This window comes from Rhineura floridana, chromosome 6 (genome assembly GCF_030035675.1).
Source record: "Rhineura floridana isolate rRhiFlo1 chromosome 6, rRhiFlo1.hap2, whole genome shotgun sequence".
In the NCBI taxonomy this organism is placed as follows: Eukaryota; Metazoa; Chordata; class Lepidosauria; order Squamata; family Rhineuridae; genus Rhineura; species Rhineura floridana.
The window spans coordinates 72,465,641-72,485,709 of NC_084485.1; the positions used below are offsets into that span (position 1 = coordinate 72,465,641).

The 20,069-nt window shown below is 41.3% G+C and overlaps 2 protein-coding genes across 2 annotated transcripts in view; one reads left to right on the plus strand and one right to left on the minus strand.

The window, feature by feature from the left end:
* The first annotated feature begins 6,431 nt into the window (after positions 1-6,431).
* TAF11 (TATA-box binding protein associated factor 11) lies at positions 6,432-12,364 on the plus strand. The gene is made up of 5 exons (XM_061632367.1): positions 6,432-6,680; positions 9,183-9,331; positions 10,097-10,184; positions 10,682-10,778; positions 11,679-12,364. The coding sequence occupies exons 1-5, from the start codon at positions 6,447-6,449 to the stop codon at positions 11,807-11,809; spliced, it is 699 nt and encodes a 232-aa protein (XP_061488351.1). The 5' UTR covers positions 6,432-6,446; the 3' UTR covers positions 11,810-12,364.
* Positions 12,365-12,526: 162 nt separating this feature from the next.
* Positions 12,527-20,069, minus strand: part of BLTP3A (bridge-like lipid transfer protein family member 3A) — a 77,038-nt gene continuing 69,495 nt past the window's right edge. Inside the window, exon 21 of the mRNA XM_061632329.1 lies at positions 12,527-19,119. Within this exon, the coding sequence (XP_061488313.1) occupies positions 18,994-19,119 (126 nt within the window). The 3' untranslated portion in view covers positions 12,527-18,993. The remainder of the gene's footprint in view (positions 19,120-20,069) is intronic.

Here is a 20,069-nt window from a genome sequence, read left to right on the forward strand (position 1 = left end):
ATGAGGCAAGGATCTCAAAAACATTTACAAAAATAAGGGCTTCACTTCTGTACACGTTGTCTGATTTAATTGTATTCTCTGGGACAGCACTACTAAAGGGGCCATGAGACACCCACACACACACAAAAAACCCCACAATCTTTATACCTTCTGGGCAATATCCAACTAGTGCAAGCATTTTTGTTTGCATAATAGAACATCTCCTCCCTGTCCCTTCCCTGCACGCCCACTGTGTTCTTCTCAAATCTGCTTCAGATGGATGTGAGAAACCCAGAACAGATTTCATTTCATTTCATTTTCATTTCATTTATTTCATTTTTAAACCGCCCATAGCGAATAGCTCTCTGGGCGGTGAACAAAACAAGATTAAAATACAATATTACAATAAAATTACAATAAAATCAGCAACAAGTTAAACGGAAAAAAAAAATTAAATGAAACACATTGAACATTAAAATGCCTGGGAGTATAGCGAGGTCTTAACCTGGCGCCTAAAAGAAAGTACCGAAGGCGCCAGGCGTATCTCCACAGGTAGGCTGTTCCACAGTTCGGGGGCCACCACAGAAAAGGCCCTAGATCTAATAACAATCCTCCGGGCATCCTGATGAGTTGGTACCCGGAGGAGGGCCTTGGATATTGAACGAAGTGAACGGGTAGGTTCATAGCGGGAGAGGCGTTCCACAAGGTATTGTGGTCCCACACCGTGTAAGGCTTTATAGGTCAAAACCAGCACCTTGAATCTGGCTTGGAAACAAATAGGCAGCCAGTGCAGGCGGGCCAGGACAGGTGTTATATGCGCAGACCAGCGGGTCCTCGTTAACAACCTGGCTGCCGCATTTTGCACTAGCTGAAGTTTCCGAACTGTCTTCAAGGGCAGCCCTATGTAGAGCGCATTACAGTAGTCCAGTCTAGAGGTTACCAGAGCGTGAACAACTGAGGCGAGATCGTCACTGTCCAGATAGGGGCGTAGTTGGGCTACTAAGCGAAGATGGTAAAACGCATTCCGTGCCACCAAGGCCACTTGAGCCTCAAGCGACAAGGAAGGGTCAAAAAGGACCCCCAAACTACGAACCTGTTCCTTCAAGGGGAGTGTAACCCCATCTAGAACAGGATGAACATCCACCATCTGGGCAGGTAAAGAGCTCACCAACAGTGTCTCAGTCTTGTCTGGATTAAGTTTCAGTTTATTTGCTCTCATCCAGTCCATTATCGCGGTCAGGCAACGGTTCAGCACATCAACAGCCTCACCTGAAGAAGGTGAAAAGGAGAAGTAGAGTTGCGTGTCATCAGCGTACTGATGGCAACGCACTCCAAAACTCCTGATGACCGCACCCAGAGGCTGCATGTAGATGTTAAAGAGCATGGGGGACAAGACCGACCCCTGAGGGACTCCACAATGGAGAGTCCAGGGTGTCGAGCAATGTTCCCCAAGCACTACCTTCTGGCGACGATCCGCTAAGTAGGAGCAGAGCCACTGCCAAGCAGTGCCCCCAACTCCGCGAGCCTCCCCAGAAGGATACCATGGTCGATGGTATCAAACGCCGCTGAGAGATCAAGGAGAATCAACAGGGTCACACTCCCCCTGTCCCTCTCCCGACAAAGGTCATCATACAGGGCGACCAAGGCTGTTTCAGTGCCAAAACCAGGCCTAAAACCGGATTGAAATGGATCCAGATAATCGGTTTCATCCAAGAGCGCCTGGAGCTGGCCGGCGACCACCCGCTCCAGGACCTTGCCCAAAAAAGGGACATTCGCCACCGGTCTATAGTTGTTCAAAATATCTGGGTCCAAAGAAGGTTTCTTTAGAAGAGGTCTCACTACTGCCTCCTTGAGACTACCAGGGACTACTCCCTCTCTCAAGGAGGTGTTTATCACCTCTTTGGTCCAGCCGGTGGTTACAGCCCTGCTGGCCTTCATCAGCCAAGATGGGCAAGGATCAAGGGCAGACGTGGTCGCCCGCACCATTCCAAGCACCTTGTCCACTTCCTCGAGCTGCACCAACTGAAACTCATCCAACAATGAAGGACAAGACCGTGCTCTGGACACTTCAATGGAGTCATCTGTCATAACATCAGAGTCTAAGTCCCGACGGATGCAAGCAATCTTATCCTGGAAGTGCTCCGCAAATTCGTTGCAGCGAGCTTCCGATGTTTCCTTAGTATCAGGAGGGCCAGAATGTAAAAGCCCTCGTACCACCCTAAAAAGCTCCGCTGGGCGGCAAAGAGATGATCTGATGGTGGCAGCAAAATATGACTTTTTTGCCGCCCTAACCGCTTTTACATACAACTTAGTGGAAGCACTCACCAAAGAATGACTACATTCGTCAGGAGTTCGCCTCCACCTGCACTCTAGCCTCCTTCTCTCTTGCTTCATCACTCTCAGCTCTGGGGTATACCACGGTGCTGTTTGAGTTCTGCACTGAAGGGGGCGCGCGGGAGCGATCATGTCAATGGCCCGGGTCATCTCCGCATTCCACAGATCAACCATGGCCTCAACAGGAGCGCCAGTGCTATCTGCCGGAAAAACTCCCAGAGCGCTCTGGAAAGCAACAAGATCCATAAGCCTCCGGGAGCGGACCAACTTAATAGGTCCCCCACCTCTGCAGAGGGAAAGGGTTGCCGTGAGTCTAAAGCTCAGCAAGCAGTGATCTGTCCATGACAATGGAGTAGATAAAAAATACCCCACCCTCAGATCACCATCTCCATGACCAGTGGCGAAGATCAAATCAAGAGTATGTCCTGATACATGCGTCGGGCCAGTAGCAACTTGAGACAGCCCCATGGTTGTCATGGAGGCCATGAAGTCCTGAGCTGCCCCGAACAAGACAGCCTCGGCGTGAATGTTGACATCCCCCAGTACCACAAGTCTGGGGGATCTCAACAATACCTCCGAGACTATCTCCGTCAGCTCAGCTAGGGAAGCCATTGGGCAGCAAGGTGGGCGGTACACCAATAGTATTCCCAATCTGTCTCCTTGGCCCAGCACAAGATGAAGACACTCCAAACCAGTCGCCGTCTGGACAGGGTGCTTAGTGAGAGAGAAAGAACTCCGATAGACCACAGCAACCCTGCCTCCCCGGCCCTCAGATCTACCACAGTGCTGCACCGAATACCCAGGTGGGCAAAGCTGGGAAAGAGCAACTCCTCCCTGCTCACCCACCCAGGTTTCGGTAATACACACAAGGTCGGCACCCTTCTCCACAATCAAATCGTGGATAAGGGGGGTTTTATTAACGACTGACCTAGCATTTAAAAGCAGCACCTGGAGATCCGAGAGCTGGCTGACAGTACAACCAACAGTCCTGTGGATAGGAGGAGAACCGGAACAAGGCACAGACACAACTTGTCTGGGACGAGTTCCCCTTACCTGGCACGTTCTCCTCCCAACGCCATACCTCCCATTACCCGTCACAACGTTAATTGGGGCCCCCGAAAATCTCCCTGCGAGGCCCAAGGCATGTTCTCCCAGGCACATCTTAAAATAAATCTAATACAGCAAAACACTTAAACAACATAAACACAAACACACATTCACTCAATCTCATTCACACAACAACAGACAGACAATTAAACAAATTAAAATACAGCCAAACTTATTGCAAGTTATAAAACGGAGGGGAGGCGTTCCTGATCCCAAAAATAACGCTAAAAGGTGATTAAAAGGTGTTAAAAGAAACATATGGTGGCGGAGCTCCAGCCGTAGCGAGCTCTTACGCCGCCATCTTCATTATGCCCAGCAGCAGATCTTCCCAGTACAAGCAGTTCAATGAGAAGCGCAGCAATGATGACAATCAAAAGAAGACAGGAGCAAACAGCAATAATAGCTCTCACTCCCTGGGCAGCTGGAACAAATGCTGTGTGTAAGAACCAAAGTAGCAGCCACAGCTGCTCTCTTTCTCTAAGCAACAACAATGTTCCTCTTCCTGTAGGCAAAAAGGTCTCCACACGTCCCTCAGTCCGCAGTCAACATATCCCTCCAAAGGGTAGATGGAAAAAATAAACCACGGCTGGCTAAGGTTCCTGGGACCCAATCCTGCAGGATATAGTGCAAATCAAACAACAGCAATCCAACAGGGAGGGATGATGATCTTGTTTTACATTTCTTTATTGCTGTCGCCAAACTACAGATGCAAAGAGAGACACATCTATGTGGCATTGTTCTTCAAAGTAGAATCATTTTCTTGGTTTTGGTTTTACCTTGATAATGTTGTTCATGTCCTGTTTAAGATGGATAATGCTCCTTTCACTGCCAATAACCGCTTGTAAGTTAAGGCCGTTCGGCTTCCCACGCACAGCTGCTGAGGCATGCAGGGAAATGAGAGGGAGAAGTAGTTCTGTTGTGCAAGCTGAAATTATATATCTATCTATCTTGGTATCTAAATATCAAGTCAATTATAATACCTCCATTTACCCACTAATAGCAATGGATAAGTATGGTACAAAATAATACAAATTCTATTTTAAAGTGAAAAACAGCCAGCATGCCCATCAGGGTGAAGGATGATGTCCCACAACATCTGGAGGACCACCCCCATTTTGCTCAGTTATCCACCCATTTTTCTCTTTTCTTTACTACTCTTATTTGTTTTTATAGCTTTTAACTGTTATTGTTAACCACTCAGAATTGTTAATTGGGTGATGGACAAATGATGCAAATAAATAAATGAATAATGTTGTTCCTTACCATTTGGGATACATCAATGTTCGATTCCATTGTCTTTCTTCTACTGCCTGCAGCATCCATATGTTTTCTTTTCAGCTCTAGTGGGTTAGAACTATGCAGTATCCCCAAGTTTCTACTGCAAACATTCCTACAAAGTATGGTTTACTGACACTATAAACACCACAGGATTTTTCAAAAGACTGTATAACAGACTAGTTATATTCAATCTTCAGTAAACACAACCTTGTTTAATGTAATAAAAGAGGGCATGATGATGCCCATCCCATTGGTGTTCATTACAAAAGGAGGAGGGGGTGAGAGCACAAGAGGTAGACCTGGATACAATGCCTACTTTTGCTCCTTCCATTATCCATCCTAGTCAGTTGTTAAGTGATTCTTCACAGATATGAATGTGGAGAAAACTCATCCTTTTTGCTTGTTTGTTAATGTGGCTGCTTCTTATTTGCATTGGTTCAAAGGTTTAATTGTGGCCATATAAACCTGGTCCAAAATATGGAGAAACCGATTGGTTCCCAATCGGAAAAGGTGTGAGACAGAGGTGTATTTTATCACCCTATTTATTTAATCTGTACGCAGAACATATATGGACAGCAGGACTGGACTAAGATGGTGTGAAAATTGGAGAGAGAAATATCAATAATTTAATATATGCAGACAATACCATACTACTAGCAGAAACCAGTAATGATTTGAAACGAATGCTGATGAAAGTTAAAGAGGAAAGCACAAAAGCCAGGACTACAGCGGAACGTCAAAAAGACTAAAGTAATGACAACACAAGAGTTATGTAACTTTACAGTTGACAATGAGGACATTGAACTTGTCAAGGATTATCAATACCTTGACACAGTCATTAACCAAATTGGAGAAGGCTAGGACTGTGGAGGGCAGCTGTAAGAGAACTAGAAAAGGTCCTCAAATGCAAAGATGTGTCACTGAACACTAAAGTCAGGATCATTCAGACCATGGTATTCCCGATCTCTATGTATGGATGTGAAAGTTGGACAGTGAAAAAAGCAGGTAAGAGAAAAATCAATTCATTTGAAATGTGGTGTTGGAGAGCTTTGCGGATACCATGGACTGCGAAAAAGAAATATTTGGGTGTTAGAACAAATTAAGCCAGAACTGTCACTAGAAGCTAAAATGATGAAACTGACGTTATCATACTTTGGACACATGATGAGAAGACCTGATTCAGTAGAAAAGATAATGATGCTGGGGAAAACAGAAGGGAGTAGAAAAAGTGGAAGACCAAACAAGAGATTGATTGATTCCTTAAAGGAAGCCACAGGCCTGAACTTACAATATTTGAACAGGGTGGTTCATGACAGATGCTCTTGGAGGTTACTGATTCATAGGGTTGCCATACGTCATAATTTGCTTGAAGGCACAACAACAACAACAAAAACCTGGTCCAAAGGCACATGTCTTTCATTTTCAGCCACCTTTACAGTCTCGGGATTTTTGTTTTGGCCATTTATTTATGAACACGTTCAGAATGCATATGTTGGTTAATAACTATACATTTTAAAGATCTACCATCCCATTTAATAGTCAAGTTCAATTTAAAAAATAAGCCACCAGCCCAAAAGTCCCCTTGTCCAATAGCTATGCTCCTTTATGACCCCCTTCAGCATGTCCACTATTCAAACGGGAGTCTTTTTGTTTGTACTGTAGCCGACTAAGACGGCCACCGCTCTGGAATTTTTCACCATTTGGTTCAGCTATTTTTCGCTTCCTATGCTTGGGCATAGTGAGTTGCTATGGAAACAGCGGCCGGAGGTGAAGGAGGCCGCTCTGATGATGTCATCAGAGTCCGACAGACTCTGCTACTGGGTATGATGGCTGAAGCGGTGGAGTTTCGTACGGAAGATGCTGTTCCTCCACCTGCTGTGTCTTCTCCGTCTGTTGTCGAGGAGTCCTCTGTTATTGCTACGGGATTAGCCGAGGGGCAAGAGGACCCTGGTGAGGTGAAGGAGGAGGCTCAGGTTGGAGAGGTGTGTAGGAAAGGAGGAAGCGACGCGCAAAGTAACCATTTTGTCTTCGACTGCTGTCCCGTTATTCTTTGGGTCGGTGGGCTGCTGCACCGGAGATGCTAAATTTCCACTTGGAAGGAGTATAGACTTCCCCTGCGCTCCAACTGCTTATATTTATCAGAGACAGCCTCTGCTTTCTGATAAATCTTCCAAGATGTTGTGACACCTTGAAGATGAACACATTTATTATAGCTTAACCTTTTGTGTGCTCAGTTCCACTTCATCCGATGCATGAAGTGTTATCCACAGTTGCAGGTATTAACATGGAAGAGATTATAATCAATGAGATTAGAGGGAAATGAACTACAGAAAGTATAGCCAGTGACAATTAAGGGTAGGGTTTGGGAACCTGTAGGCATGAGTATTGTAATACAACTCCCATCATCCCTGACTACTGGCTGTGCTAGCTGGGGCTGATAGGAGTGGGAGTCCAAAAACATCTAGAGGGCCACAGGTTTCCCATTCCTGAAGTAGACCCTAAATGTATGGAAAATAAGCTGAATGACCCTCACTGCTGTTATAAAGATGCTTATTTTGCATTTAGGCTCTGTTTTAACTGTCGCTGTCTTTACAGTTTGCATTTCATTTCATTTTGATCTCACTGTTTACAATCCTACCCCCCATGCATTGCATACATACAACTGAGGATAATACGCCATGCATCTAATGAATTTATTTATTATTTAAATCATTTATATCCTCTTCTTTAGCTAAAAGGACTGCCACAGCAGCTTACAAATATCAGTAAGACAGAGGAAAGGACTAGGTCAGTGGTAGGGCATTTACGTTGTATGCAAAAGGTCCCTGGTTCAGTCCTCAGCAGCTTCAGGTAGGACTGGGAGAGACCCATCTGAAATCCTGGAAAGCCATTGCCAGTCAGTGTATGAGCAAGATGGACCAATGGTCAGATTCAATATAAGGTAGATTTCTATGTCCCTATGACAGTGCCCAACCTCAGGTATACTGTCTAAAAGACATGACATAGAAAGAAAAAGGGATGGACAAGGAGGAGGGAAAGGCAAGCTCAGGCACCACTTCTTAGCTGTATGATAGGATCTATAAGTTTATCTAGTTCTGTCTGTGCAAATTCTGTCTGTCTTGGGGACCCACGCCCTAATCAGATCCAGGTAGAGGGCATATAACAGTGTTTTTAAATTCTTTTAAATTGTTTTTTAAAAAAATTAAATTGTGTTTTTAAATGTTTGTGTTTTAAAATTTGTATATTTGTTTTTAATGTTCTTAATTGCTGTAAACCGCCCAGAGAGCTTCGGCTATGGGGCGGTATATAAAAGTAATAAATAACAATGTCCAGGACAGCCTGCTTATGCCACACAGTTCTTTCCTTGGTTGGAATCTTCTGAAGCAGACTCTAGTCTATGAGAATTTATGCCGTAATAAATTTATTAATCTTATAAAATGCCACAAGACTCTTTGCAGTTTTTACTGAAACAGACTAATACAGTTATCCCCCTAGAAATTCTGTCCATCTTGCCTTCCATTCACATCTTTTAAAATATTTGTAGGTATGCATACACATACACTGCCTGAGGTCTCTGCAAATTAAATCTTATTTGGGTTACTACTGTAGTCCACCAACACAAAATATCAGTGCATTGTTTGGATTCCATTTCCCCATCACCACAACTGCCTATCCAGATTACTGGTTGTGTTCAAGTTGGTTATTCTATAGTAAGAATTAAACATTGAGGGCGGTATCCAATGAAGCAGTTCCATTAGCACAAGGTCATCTAGCTGCTCAACAGAACTTCCCCTCCCTGTCCTCTTCCTGTGTACCCTCTAAATCTGTTCTGTGGTTTTTCCCAACTCTCCAGAACAGATTTAGGGAGGGCACAAGTGTTATGCAGATAAAGAAGAGAGCGTGTTACACAAATGGAAATCCTTGCACTTCATTGGATATTGCCCTCAGTTATACTTTTATTCTTTTAAGAGAACCTTTTTTGCCATTCTGTTAACACATCCTGCTTCCAAAGCTAGCACAAGACAGGCTGTTAACAGGAAAAAAAATAGTTTACAGCATGTACAGAAGAGCCTTTAATTATGCGTAAGGGAAGGGGGTGGCTATTGGACAGTGTTTATATGCAAATGTTGATATTTTATCTGTGAAATGCTGAAGAATGTGTCTACTATTTGTTCTCCCCTACATGCTTCCATGCTGTGTGAATGACTGGTGGCAACAAAATACCAACATTGGAGAGAAGAGGAAAATTGTTTTAAAAGCTGCTCAATTATTTTAAGAAGTTCAAATCTTTTTCTTTACTAGCTTTCGTTAAAGAAAATATGCAAATCAGGACACGTACATGGTGATATCAGAGAGTGGGACTGATATTAAAAATCCTTGGTGATTAATAACTAATTATAAACAATTACTAGTTATATTGAGGTGTTTAAGATGTGTAAAAAGGAATGTAACCATAATCAAGCTGAAAATAATTTCTACACTAGATTAAAAACAACGAAGCTTCTGAGTTGGTCCCAGGAGAAACAGAGGAATCTACATCACAGTGTTGTGCAGCCAAGAAAATAAAAATAGAGATAAAGGAGAAAAAAGAGAAAAAACAAAAAGTAGATGAAGATGAGATTCAAAAAATGCAGTGAGTAGTCTTGTCTCTACATGGCAGGCAACTTCTGTTATTAATGCTATAATGCTAAATGACTTGTATATGACTGTGTCTTGCTATTACCTATTTAAGAAGCCACACTCTTGATTTTATTTCCTTGCCTTTTGTTCTTATTTGGGATGTGAGGAGGAGGATGTTCTAAGGCTGCAGTCTTATGCATATGCATTTGGAAGTAATCATCAAGAGTTACAAGTAAATATGCATAGGATCAGGCTGGAAATCTGTATCCAAGAATTTGTATCCAAGAAATACTGCAGTAGCAATCCTGTACTTGCTTATCTGGGAGTAAGTCCCATTGAAACTTTGTAATTTGTATGCAATGTTTAGTGATCACATCTTTTTGGAAGGACATAAAAGTTGCATATATAAAAAATGAACTCACTGACTTTTGAGTAGACATGCGTAGGTTTGTGATATTAATAGTCTAACTTTTATTTATTTATAAATATATCTGATTTAAAAACATCAAAGTGGTTTACCAGTATAAAAATACAGTAAAAACCAGTAGAAATACAGTAAAAACAAAGGTCATCCGTCAACTAACATCAGAAGTAATAATTATCAAGTGGCACTGCACTATACTCAGCCCTTCAGACTATCTTTATTGTCTATCAGATGAAGTACTATGACATTGTATTTCCCCTACCTTTATAAGCTATGTATTTCTGTAGCTATAAAAATGCTTTTAAGTGTGAAAGTGATGTTTCTAAACTGTGGTATAATTGCTATTTTGTCTAGAATACTTGTTTCCTCTTTTTCTGAAGAACAACTAAATCGTTATGAGATGTATCGCAGATCAGCTTTTCCTAAGGCTGCTATTAAACGGGTAAGGTTCTCTTCCAGTCCAATTTAAAATAAAGCAGATTAGCCTAACATGATATGCCTTATGATGTGTACAAAGGAATCTGCAACAAAATGTTACAGTATCAAGTGCTTCATGTCAGGATTCGTTATTTAGCCATGCCTTCTTCCATATTACATTCAGTTCCCCTCTCCTTTAGCTTTCTGCCTCTCTTCCCTCCTCCAAATAGTCAGCCAGTATTCCATGCCCACTGAGCTTGCTCTGTACTCAGTGGATTGTTTTTTTGGGTGTGGGGTTCCTCCTTTGTTTAGGGCACACAATGACTTGGTAGGATATAGCCCAATAGGTGGAATATTTTTATAGAATAGGTATTTCATTTTAAACTTAAATCTGTCATAAAGTATGCTGAAACCTCTGCTGCAGCTAAGTAATTACTATTGCACAGTAATGTGCAGGACTGAAACATTAAAAATGTATATCATAAAACTGAATTCTCAAAATCTTCTCTTTCCCCTCTTCAGCTAATTCAGTCAATTACTGGAACCTCGGTGTCTCAGAATGTGGTTATTGCCATGTCAGGAATTTCCAAGGTCTTTGTTGGAGAGGTAGTAGAAGAAGGTGAGTAACAGAAGAATATTTTGAAGTTGCATCAAGTTAAAACAGGTTGTCTATAATCTAAATATTATATATCACATTTATTTGAATCCGTAACAGTTCAGTATCATTTTAGAAGCTTACTGGGTGTTCTTGGGCCAGTCACTGCCTCTCAGCCTCAGAGGAAGACAATAGTAAACCACCTCTGAATACAGCTTACCATGAAAAAACCCTATTCATAGGGTCACCCATAAGTCGGAATTGACTTGAAGGCAGTCCATTTCATTTTCAACAGTATGAATCAGTTACACAAGCGCTTGTTTTCTGTATACAAAAATCTAGATCTATGCATGGTGTCAAGTCATGCATCCCACCATTGTGTATGCTCCTAATTTTATACATAAATGTAAGGAAGACATATCACATCTGAATTATCCACAAATGAAGAATTGTGTATTGCTGTTTCACGTCTTGAGCCAATTAGTAGAATTAATCTGACACCTATCCCCATCTTATATTTTTAATAGAAATAAGAAGCTAGAGGAGCCCATATCTTTAATAATGCTATTGTGATTATGTTTTAAGTTTTGGTACTATCATAACAGAAATGGTATACAGTATTGTTTTTTCTTCTAACATGTTTAATTTCCTTTTTTTCCTTTTTTGATTCTCAGATGCAAGTTACAGTGCATTACATTACTACAGAAATTGACTATATAATGGAGACAAATGCTTTTGCTATTGTTTCCATAGGCTAAATTCTGCTATAACTGGCTGATACAGTTAGAAACTGCACACATCAACTGCCTTTAAGTTAAAACTAAAATGTTTGTATAAATAAGGCAGATTGTGTAGCCGAATCTGGGTATCTTAGATATATTGAACTGACAAAGTGATATAAAAAAATCTTGTGTTTGTTTCCAGCACTAGATGTATGTGAGAAGTGGGGAGAATTGCCACCTCTGCAGCCCAAACACATGCGTGAGGCAGTCAGACGATTGAAGTCACGAGGGCAGATCCCAAACTCAAAATATAAAAAAATTCTGTTTCACTGAAGAGGAGTAGGAGAAGTCTTCAGTGGGATGAGAATCTTTCAGCTTGGAATGAAAAGGACTTTTGCTGATTGTGCCTTCAGATCGCTTAAAGCCATCTATATGTATATGATATCCTCATTGGAGAAAACATGACAGAAGCAATACTGCTGTTTATTTGGACTGATTATAGAAACATTTCAGTCTGCAATCAATAAGCTTTTTATAATCCTTCGTACATTTATATGAAACAAACTGAGAGCTTTTTTAAAAAGAGAATAAAGGCAACTAAATGAGAAATACATTGTTACTGACAGTACTAAGAGTGAAACTTAATAACTACATTTAAATAATGTACGTCTTGGCACTAGAGTCTGCATCTAGTTCTCTAATGTTAAACTAATAAATTGTGTGACCTATTAGACCTGATCAGTATAAACAAACTCCTAGAGTGCATCACAATCAAATCAAGAGCAGGCAGTAACAGCTCTGAAAACCAGCAAAGAGCTGCCAGAGTATTGGGTGTAGTTCTGTAATGACTAACTTTGATGTCTTCTAATAAAGGTGGAACAAAAATTCTTCACTGGAAAATATGTTAATATGTACCACTTATCACTTCAAATTACCAAGCACTGTTGGTTTTTTGTGGCAGCAGCAATAGCAATAAAAGGATAAGCTATTGAAGATCAAATCAATAGAATTATGCTGAAAAGTTAAAGTTGAGAAATAAATCAACAGAAACAGAGTAAATCAATTTAATTTATAACTTAGAAGTGGTTCACAGAACCAATACAATCATAGGAATAAAAGGTATACTGAAATAAAATCCAATACTGTTGAATGCTTTAGTTAAGATTCAAGTGCGACTTGTATTCAGTACTCTCCCTGTACTTGTAGCATTCCTGGTTGAAGATACAGCAGGAGCTAGAAACTAGGATAACATTGCTACAAATAAGAATTTCTTGGTATATCACATTCATGGTACCACGAAGCAACAAGTTTTGCTCTTGACTTTTTTTTACATTTAAATATAGCACTGGAGTGTCTTTAAGAACAGAACTACAGTAATGTAGTTTAGTAGTCAAGCATATCAGTATCCGATTCAGTGGATTTCCGCCCTATTCCAGTGGTAAATTTAGAGGAATATGTTAGCAGAGGGGAAGCATCTGGACTATGCCCACCACAGCAGGCTGATAAGCAAGACTCTTTCTATATCAATAATTAAAACCAAACAAGTCACACCATACAATTCTCATACCAGCATATCTTCTTTACATTTTGCCTTATTTTAAGCCTAATTAAAAATATTGGAAACTGTTAGAAATCTATTTTCAGCAGGACAAAAATGCAGAGACAGCACTGTGCAATTAAATTCTCTGTACTGTTCTTATACACCTGTCTTCACATTTAACATGCTGCATTTTGCAATGAAAGGTACAAAAATGCATGTTTTAGCATTCCAATTAATAAAAAACAATGGTGAGCCTATATAATCAAACCATGGATAAGAATATCTTGCTTCATTCTTACTCAACAAGAAGAGAAGATAGGCATATGCAGACCCATATGTTTAATGAAAATTCAGTTATCACTGGGCAGCAATTGCACTTGATCAGCAATTGCATGTAGGAAAAAATGCTCTACTTTTATATAGTACACTTACCTGTCAAGTTCACAGAAAGCATGTGATTATACTTAAGATGTATTAATTTGGTATGTTGTCTTGGTACCATAGATGGTACTATATATAGTAGCAACTGCACTGTCAACCCCATAAAGACAAAGTTGCAGACTACAGAAACACAGTTCTATTCATTAGACAAGAGTGGTTCTATACATAAGAGCCAACTGTAACACATACTACTCTTTTAATAGAGTTTTTATGCCACTGCATTGAAGGGCTACCACACTTGGGCATTTTCCAATATGGAGAGGGTAATCAATGTTTACTCCAGTGTGTGGCCTGGATTTGAGGGGTGCTTTAAACAGGATACCCTAGGGAAAAGGCATCAGCAACAGTTCATTGCACAGAAACTGAACAATCAGAAGCGACAACACCTGCAGCCTGATATGCAGAAATCACCACTGATGAATTAATGAAAGTGACAGTACCACAGCACAGCTGGCAAAACTTTCTGGAGTTTAATGGCCCGTGCTAGCCTCAAGGGCTGGCAAATTATTTTAGGCAGCTGAATACAGATTCCCCCCCTCCCCAGTTCAGAAAAAAAAATTGTTTTAAGCCGTTCTCTCTGATTCACATAGTGAAGGTCACATGACTGCTCCAAGGCAATCAGATCAAGGCAGACAAGCAGATGTCAAACACAAAAATGCATTCTGCAGCTGTAGCTGGGAGCTAGCACTGCCTTCAGCTACAAACTGCACAAGTACTAGACAAAGATTAGTTATTTCACTAACCAATTCTAGTATTTGGTTTAACAATTAAAAGACATAATATAAAGCAATCCATTACACTCTTAATGCTCCATTTTGTTATAAGCAACACATTAATACAATCTATAGTTTTGAAGGGACATTACACAACTGCATACTCAGAATATTTATCATACGTATTCTATTATGATTTGCGCAATACCTTTTAAAAAAATAAACGTCATGTTCATAGTCACTGTTTAAATATCTTTAATACATTAAACAATCTGACTAATCCAACATGTACTGTAGCATATACTTCCTCCCTAGATGTAAAATACTTGATTTAAAACCAAAACACCAAACACACTAATTTCCCTTAACCTCCCAATCCTAATCCATTTCCACCTTTTAGTAACCATATCTACCTATACCTAAATTAATTCTGGTCTCCACTTCTACTATTTTAATATTCTCCTTTTTAAAAAATTGTGTAAGAACACAATCAGGCCTATAAGTTATAGCTATGTTTTCTTTCTAGTGGGGAAAAATACCAAAGCTCAGCACAGACTTAATCATATGTATCAGCCTAATCACAGACAAAATCACCCTTTGAATTTGCACCTAGACATGAGGTTTGAGAAGACTGCTACTCCCTTCTTGTTGCCAGAATGTAGTGCACATGTGTATCATCAATTTGTTTTGCATCCAACATTAAGATAGTGCCTCATACTATATACATCTAGACAAAAACTAACATGAAAAGTTTGAAATGTATTAAAATCTAATAGTCTGAAAAGTCAAATGCTGTCAGTGGCTTTTCAGTAGAGCGCACCTGTATTAATTGTAGTTATATCTTGCAATGCCTCACAAGAAGGGTTACCACCAGTCTTTTTCACATTTGTTTCTCTAATGTAGGGGTGGGAAACCTGGGGCCATCCAAATGTGCCTGGACAATTCCCATCAGCCCCAGCCAGCATCGCCAACAATCATGGCTAATGGGAGTTTTAGTCCAGCAACATCTGGGGGACTACTGGTTCCCCACCTCTGGCTCCACTGGGTCTCATATGCTCCTTAGGGACATGGTGCATCACCACTTTCTTGGCCGCTCTCTGAAACTGGCTTTCTAACAATTAACGTTTTATTGAGTTGTGTGTTTCATTTATCAACCAGTAACACAAAACCAAACTAAAGTAGAAAAAAAAGGCTGGTAGAGGGAAGAGGGGGAGAGATGTGTGTTAGCATTCACAGCTTTTGCACATTCCCAGAGTCCTCAACTTCCAGGAGTGTCACATGATATACCTTTACATTCAACTAGGTACAGGATTCAATATTGGCTTGCGTTATACTTAGTACTGTAAGCATCTAATTTCTGTAATATTTGATACTATTGCTAGTTCATGTATAGTGGGCAAGGACAGATCTGTTATTCATTGTAGATTGTTGGACTGTGTTTACTTGTCTGAGACTGGCTTTGATTGATTGGAGAGTCATCTTGTACTATTTTATAGGTTGCAGTCCCTGGATTATTATGCGCTGGTTTGTGCTTCTACCAAGCGGTATGTAGGTGCGGTGAGGGCGGCGAAGAAACAACATTTCGCCGCCACTATTAAGTCATCTCTCTCCCGCCCAGCAGAGCTTTTTAGAGTTGTCCGAGGGCTACTCCACCCTGGCCCACAGGACATGGTAGATACATCGGTAGCCCGCTGTAATGAGTTTGCTAAGCACTTCCAGCATAAGATCTTATGCATTCGTCGGGACCTAGATTCCCATTTTATGACAGTTAGTCCTAATGAGGTGTCTGGAACACAGTCTAGTCATGTTTTGTTGGATGAGTTTCAGTCGGTTCAGTTCGAGGACGTGGACAAGGTGCTTGGACAGGTACGTGCAACCACTTCGGTACTTGATCCTTGCCCGTCTTGGCTTATAAAAACTAGCAAGGATGGAACAGCTGGCTGGGCCAAGGAAGTGATAAATGCCTCTTTACGAGAGGGAGTGGTCCCTGGCTGTCTGAAAGAAGCGGCGGTGAGACCACTCCTGGAAAAACCTTCCTTGGACCCAGAGGACTTTAACAACTATAGACCAGTGGCAAATGTTCCATTCTTGGGCAAGGTCTTGGAACGAGTGGTTGCTGACCAGCTCCAGGCGCTATTGGATGAAACCGATTATCTAGATCCATTTCACTCGGGTTTCAGACCTGGTTTTGGCACTGAGACGGCCTTGGTCGCCCTGTGTGATGACCTATATTGGGAGAGAGACAGAGGGAGTGTAACTCTGTTGATTCTCCTTGATCTCTCAGCGGCTTTTGATACCATCGATCATGGTATCCTTCTGGAGAGACTTGCGGAGTTGGCAGTGGTTCCGCTCCTACTTGGCGGGCCATCTCCAGAAGATAATACTTGGGGAACATTGCTCGACCCCGTGGGTTCTCCAATATGGGGTCCCGCAGGGTTCGGTCTTGTCTCCCATGCTCTTTAATATCTATATGAAGCCGTTGGGTGCAGTCATCCGGAGTTTTGGAGTGCGTTGTCATCAGTACGCTGATGACACGCAGCTCTACTTCTCCTTTTCATCTTCTTCAGGTGAGGCGGTCGATGTGCTGAACTGTTGTCTGGACACGACAATGGACTGGATGAGAACTAACAAACTGAGACTCAATCCGGATAAGACTGAGATGCTGCTGGTGGATGGTTTCTCTGGTCAGATGGTGGATACATACCCTGTCCTGGATGGGGTTACACTCCCCCTAAAGGATCAGGTTCGTAGTTTGGGAGTCGTTTTAGACTCTTCCCTATCACTCGAGGCCCATGTAGCCTGGGTGGCACGGAAAGCGTTTTACCAACTTCGGTTGGTAGCCCAGCTACGTCCCTATCTGAGTAAGGAGGACCTTACATCAGTGGTTCATGCTCTGGTAACCTCACGTTTGGACTACTGCAATGTGCTCTACGTAGGGCTACCTCTGAAGACGGTTCGGAAGCTACAGCTAGTGCAAAATACGGCGGCCAGACTGCTAACAAGAACTAAGCGGTCTGAGCATATAACACCTGTTCTGGCTCGCCTGCACTGGCTTCCAATATGCTACCGGGCCAGATTCAAAGTGTTGGTATTAACCTATAAAGCCTTATACAGCGCGGGACCACGATACCTGCAGGAATGCCTCTCCCGTTATGAACCGGCTCGTACACTACGGTCTACTACGAAGGCCCTCCTCCGGGTCCTGACCCATAGGGAAGCCCGGAGGGTAGTAACAAGATCTAGGGCCTTCTCAGTGGTGGCCCCCGAATTGTGGAATAGTCTCCCCGAGGAGGTACGCCTGGCACCGACACTATTATCTTTTCGGCGCCAGGTTAAAACCTTTCTCTTCTCTGAAGCATTTTAATCTAAGTTATTTATGTAAATGTTGTAATTGGTATTTTAGATGATGTACTTTTATATTTGTTATATTGATCTTGTAATTTTATTATTGTATATGTTTCTATGTTTGCCGCCCAGAGAGCTATTTGCTAGTCGGGCGGGATATAAGCTGAATAAAATAAATAAATAAATAAATAAATAAATTGATGGAGTCTTTCTTTCCTCGTTTTTTACCATTTACCATGAAGGCTTCATCATGTCTTCCTTGTTAAAACTGCTTTTGGACAAAAGCCCCTCTAAAATTGTTTCACATGCAACAACATCTTTATGGAAGCATCAAAGAAAACTAGAAGTGGCCAAGCTTGTTTCAGAGCTTAACTGCTGCTGTTTCATTCATTCTAAATAGCATACCGCAAGTGAAATCAGAAAGAGAAAAGGGTTGAGCATTCAGCAACTTTACAATCACACACTAAAACAATTTCTACCAGCATTAATCTGGATTACAGAATGTTGCAGGATAGTTTGTCATTCATCATGTACCCAATGAAGTTCTAAGTACAGAGGGAACTGGCAGAACCCACTTCCTCTGTTCTGTCCAAGCTTATCAGTGTAGTGTAATGCAAAGGAAATGTACTTCCAACACATTTCAACTGTCAAGGATGGAACACTTGTCAATCAGGCAGTTTCTCTCCAAGTTACACCCAGTAAGGGTTGTGATGCTGCAAGAAGGCAACAGTGAAGGAGATCAAGTGTGCTTATGAAGAAGCGTGAGGAAAGCTGATGAAACACTCTATTAAACAGAGTGTTATTGGAAAAGGGGAGAGTAAGAAAAAAACAGTTTAATGGAACATTGCAACCACCTAACTGTCTTTTTCATATCAGGACTGATTATGGATTTTTAACTTTCTGGTCCTAGCAATCTATTTCCTCTGCTGGGCCTGTACCCCATCCTCATCTTTCTATGCTCCAGGCTCATGCTGCTGCACCAACGTTCCAAGAAATTTATTTTCAGTGTCTAACAATGCTTCAACTAAGAAGATTCACCTTACTGCTTTGGTGTACAACAAGCATGTCCTCAACACTACCCATCACCTTTAACAGGAATGAAGCAGATTATGATGAGAAAGATTAGTTATTTTTTTCAGCACCACTTGTAGATAACTTGGACAGGATAGACACCTGGTTCTTCCTTGTTTGGCTTTGTAGCTTTTTAGATTCAGTGCTGCCATGTTTCAGTTGAAATGCAGTTTCATCCCATCTAGACACTGTAAAACCCAACACTTCAGATCATCTCATTCCCACATGTTCTCTTGCTGCCCCTCAACTTCCATGTTCCATCTCCTGTAATGGCACTCGTTTTCTGTTCCTCAAGGCAGTTACTCTGGATTGGAAATGGCCTAGGTAGCTGTTATGTAACAAGCAAGCTTTTTTAAACTGCTGGTGACCTCTGGTTGCCTGAGCATCTGTAGCCCAGTCCTCTGCTGTCAAAGCTGGAAGAGAGGGTCATATTTCCTAATTTCCTGTAGTAGGCGTGTTTTGTCCAGATTGGCTTCTGCAAGAGCTTTTTTGGTGATCTGTAACTCTCTCTCCAAAGCAGGCACTTCTTTTAGCTACAAAGACAAAATAAGGAGGGGGAGGGAAGATAAAGTATTTTCCAAGCTGTAAATGTAAGGCAGAATTTGAGTGATGAGGCATTATACCCTTATTACTCAAAGAGGTAACTTCCCCAGCAAGAGTACTTGCGGATAGTGTAGTCTTAATAACTATTAGCTTTCAGGGGTTTTTGTAATGCACTAATTCTTATTTCAGACATTCTGCTAAGTAGAAAATTATTAGGGTTCCAAATGTTTTATCATATTAAAAGGGGTTTATATTACAAGTTCTCTCCAGCCCCCTTTATCTTTCCTTTTTCAAGAAAGGAAAAGTAGATTGCAATCAGAGACCATTATCTAAGTTCCTGAAAATATGAGCCAGGTTCTCTCTATCCCTGATTTTTCTGCCCAGTTTTTGGTTTTAAGTTTTCCATTAATATCCAAAATTAAAATATAAGCATGTACAAGAAAAGATTTGCAAAATAAAACATCAAAGCTAATATTAGTCAATCAGTAACAACGTAAGAATATAAGAGCCCTACTGGATCAGATCCTGGGCCCATCTTGTCCAATACCCTGTTTTCCACAGTGGCCAACCAGATGTCTATGAACAACCAAATTTATTAATGCACAAGCCAAAGGCCACAATATCTTTCATCTTTAAAAGAACAAATAATGCAAAACAGCACTATGCATGTTATACTGATACCTATTTGTATGGGATACTTTCTCTCTATGTATGTATAGATAGATAGATGGTGTGTATGTGCACGCACACACATCCATCCATATGTACACAGGTTCCCAGTTCATTTCACTTTCAGGAAATCCTGTTTATCTATTAACATTCACATTACAATGAACTGCCTTTCTTTTACTCATACCATGAGTGGAGAATGTTTCATAAACTTGTCTTTCAATAATACAGCTCACAGTGGAAGCCACAATATTAAAAGTGCTTCTCCTGA

Bases quoted from the DNA above. Each gene is read 5' to 3' on its own strand.
- TAF11 (XM_061632367.1), top strand. From the start codon at position 6,447: ATGGAAACAGCGGCCGGAGGTGAAGGAGGCCGCTCTGATGATGTCATC. The intron at 6,681-9,182 runs GTGTGTAGGAAA...TTTCTACACTAG, and splicing joins AGGAGGCTCAGGTTGGAGAG to ATTAAAAACAACGAAGCTTC. The intron at 10,779-11,678 runs GTGAGTAACAGA...GTTTGTTTCCAG, and splicing joins TGGAGAGGTAGTAGAAGAAG to CACTAGATGTATGTGAGAAG.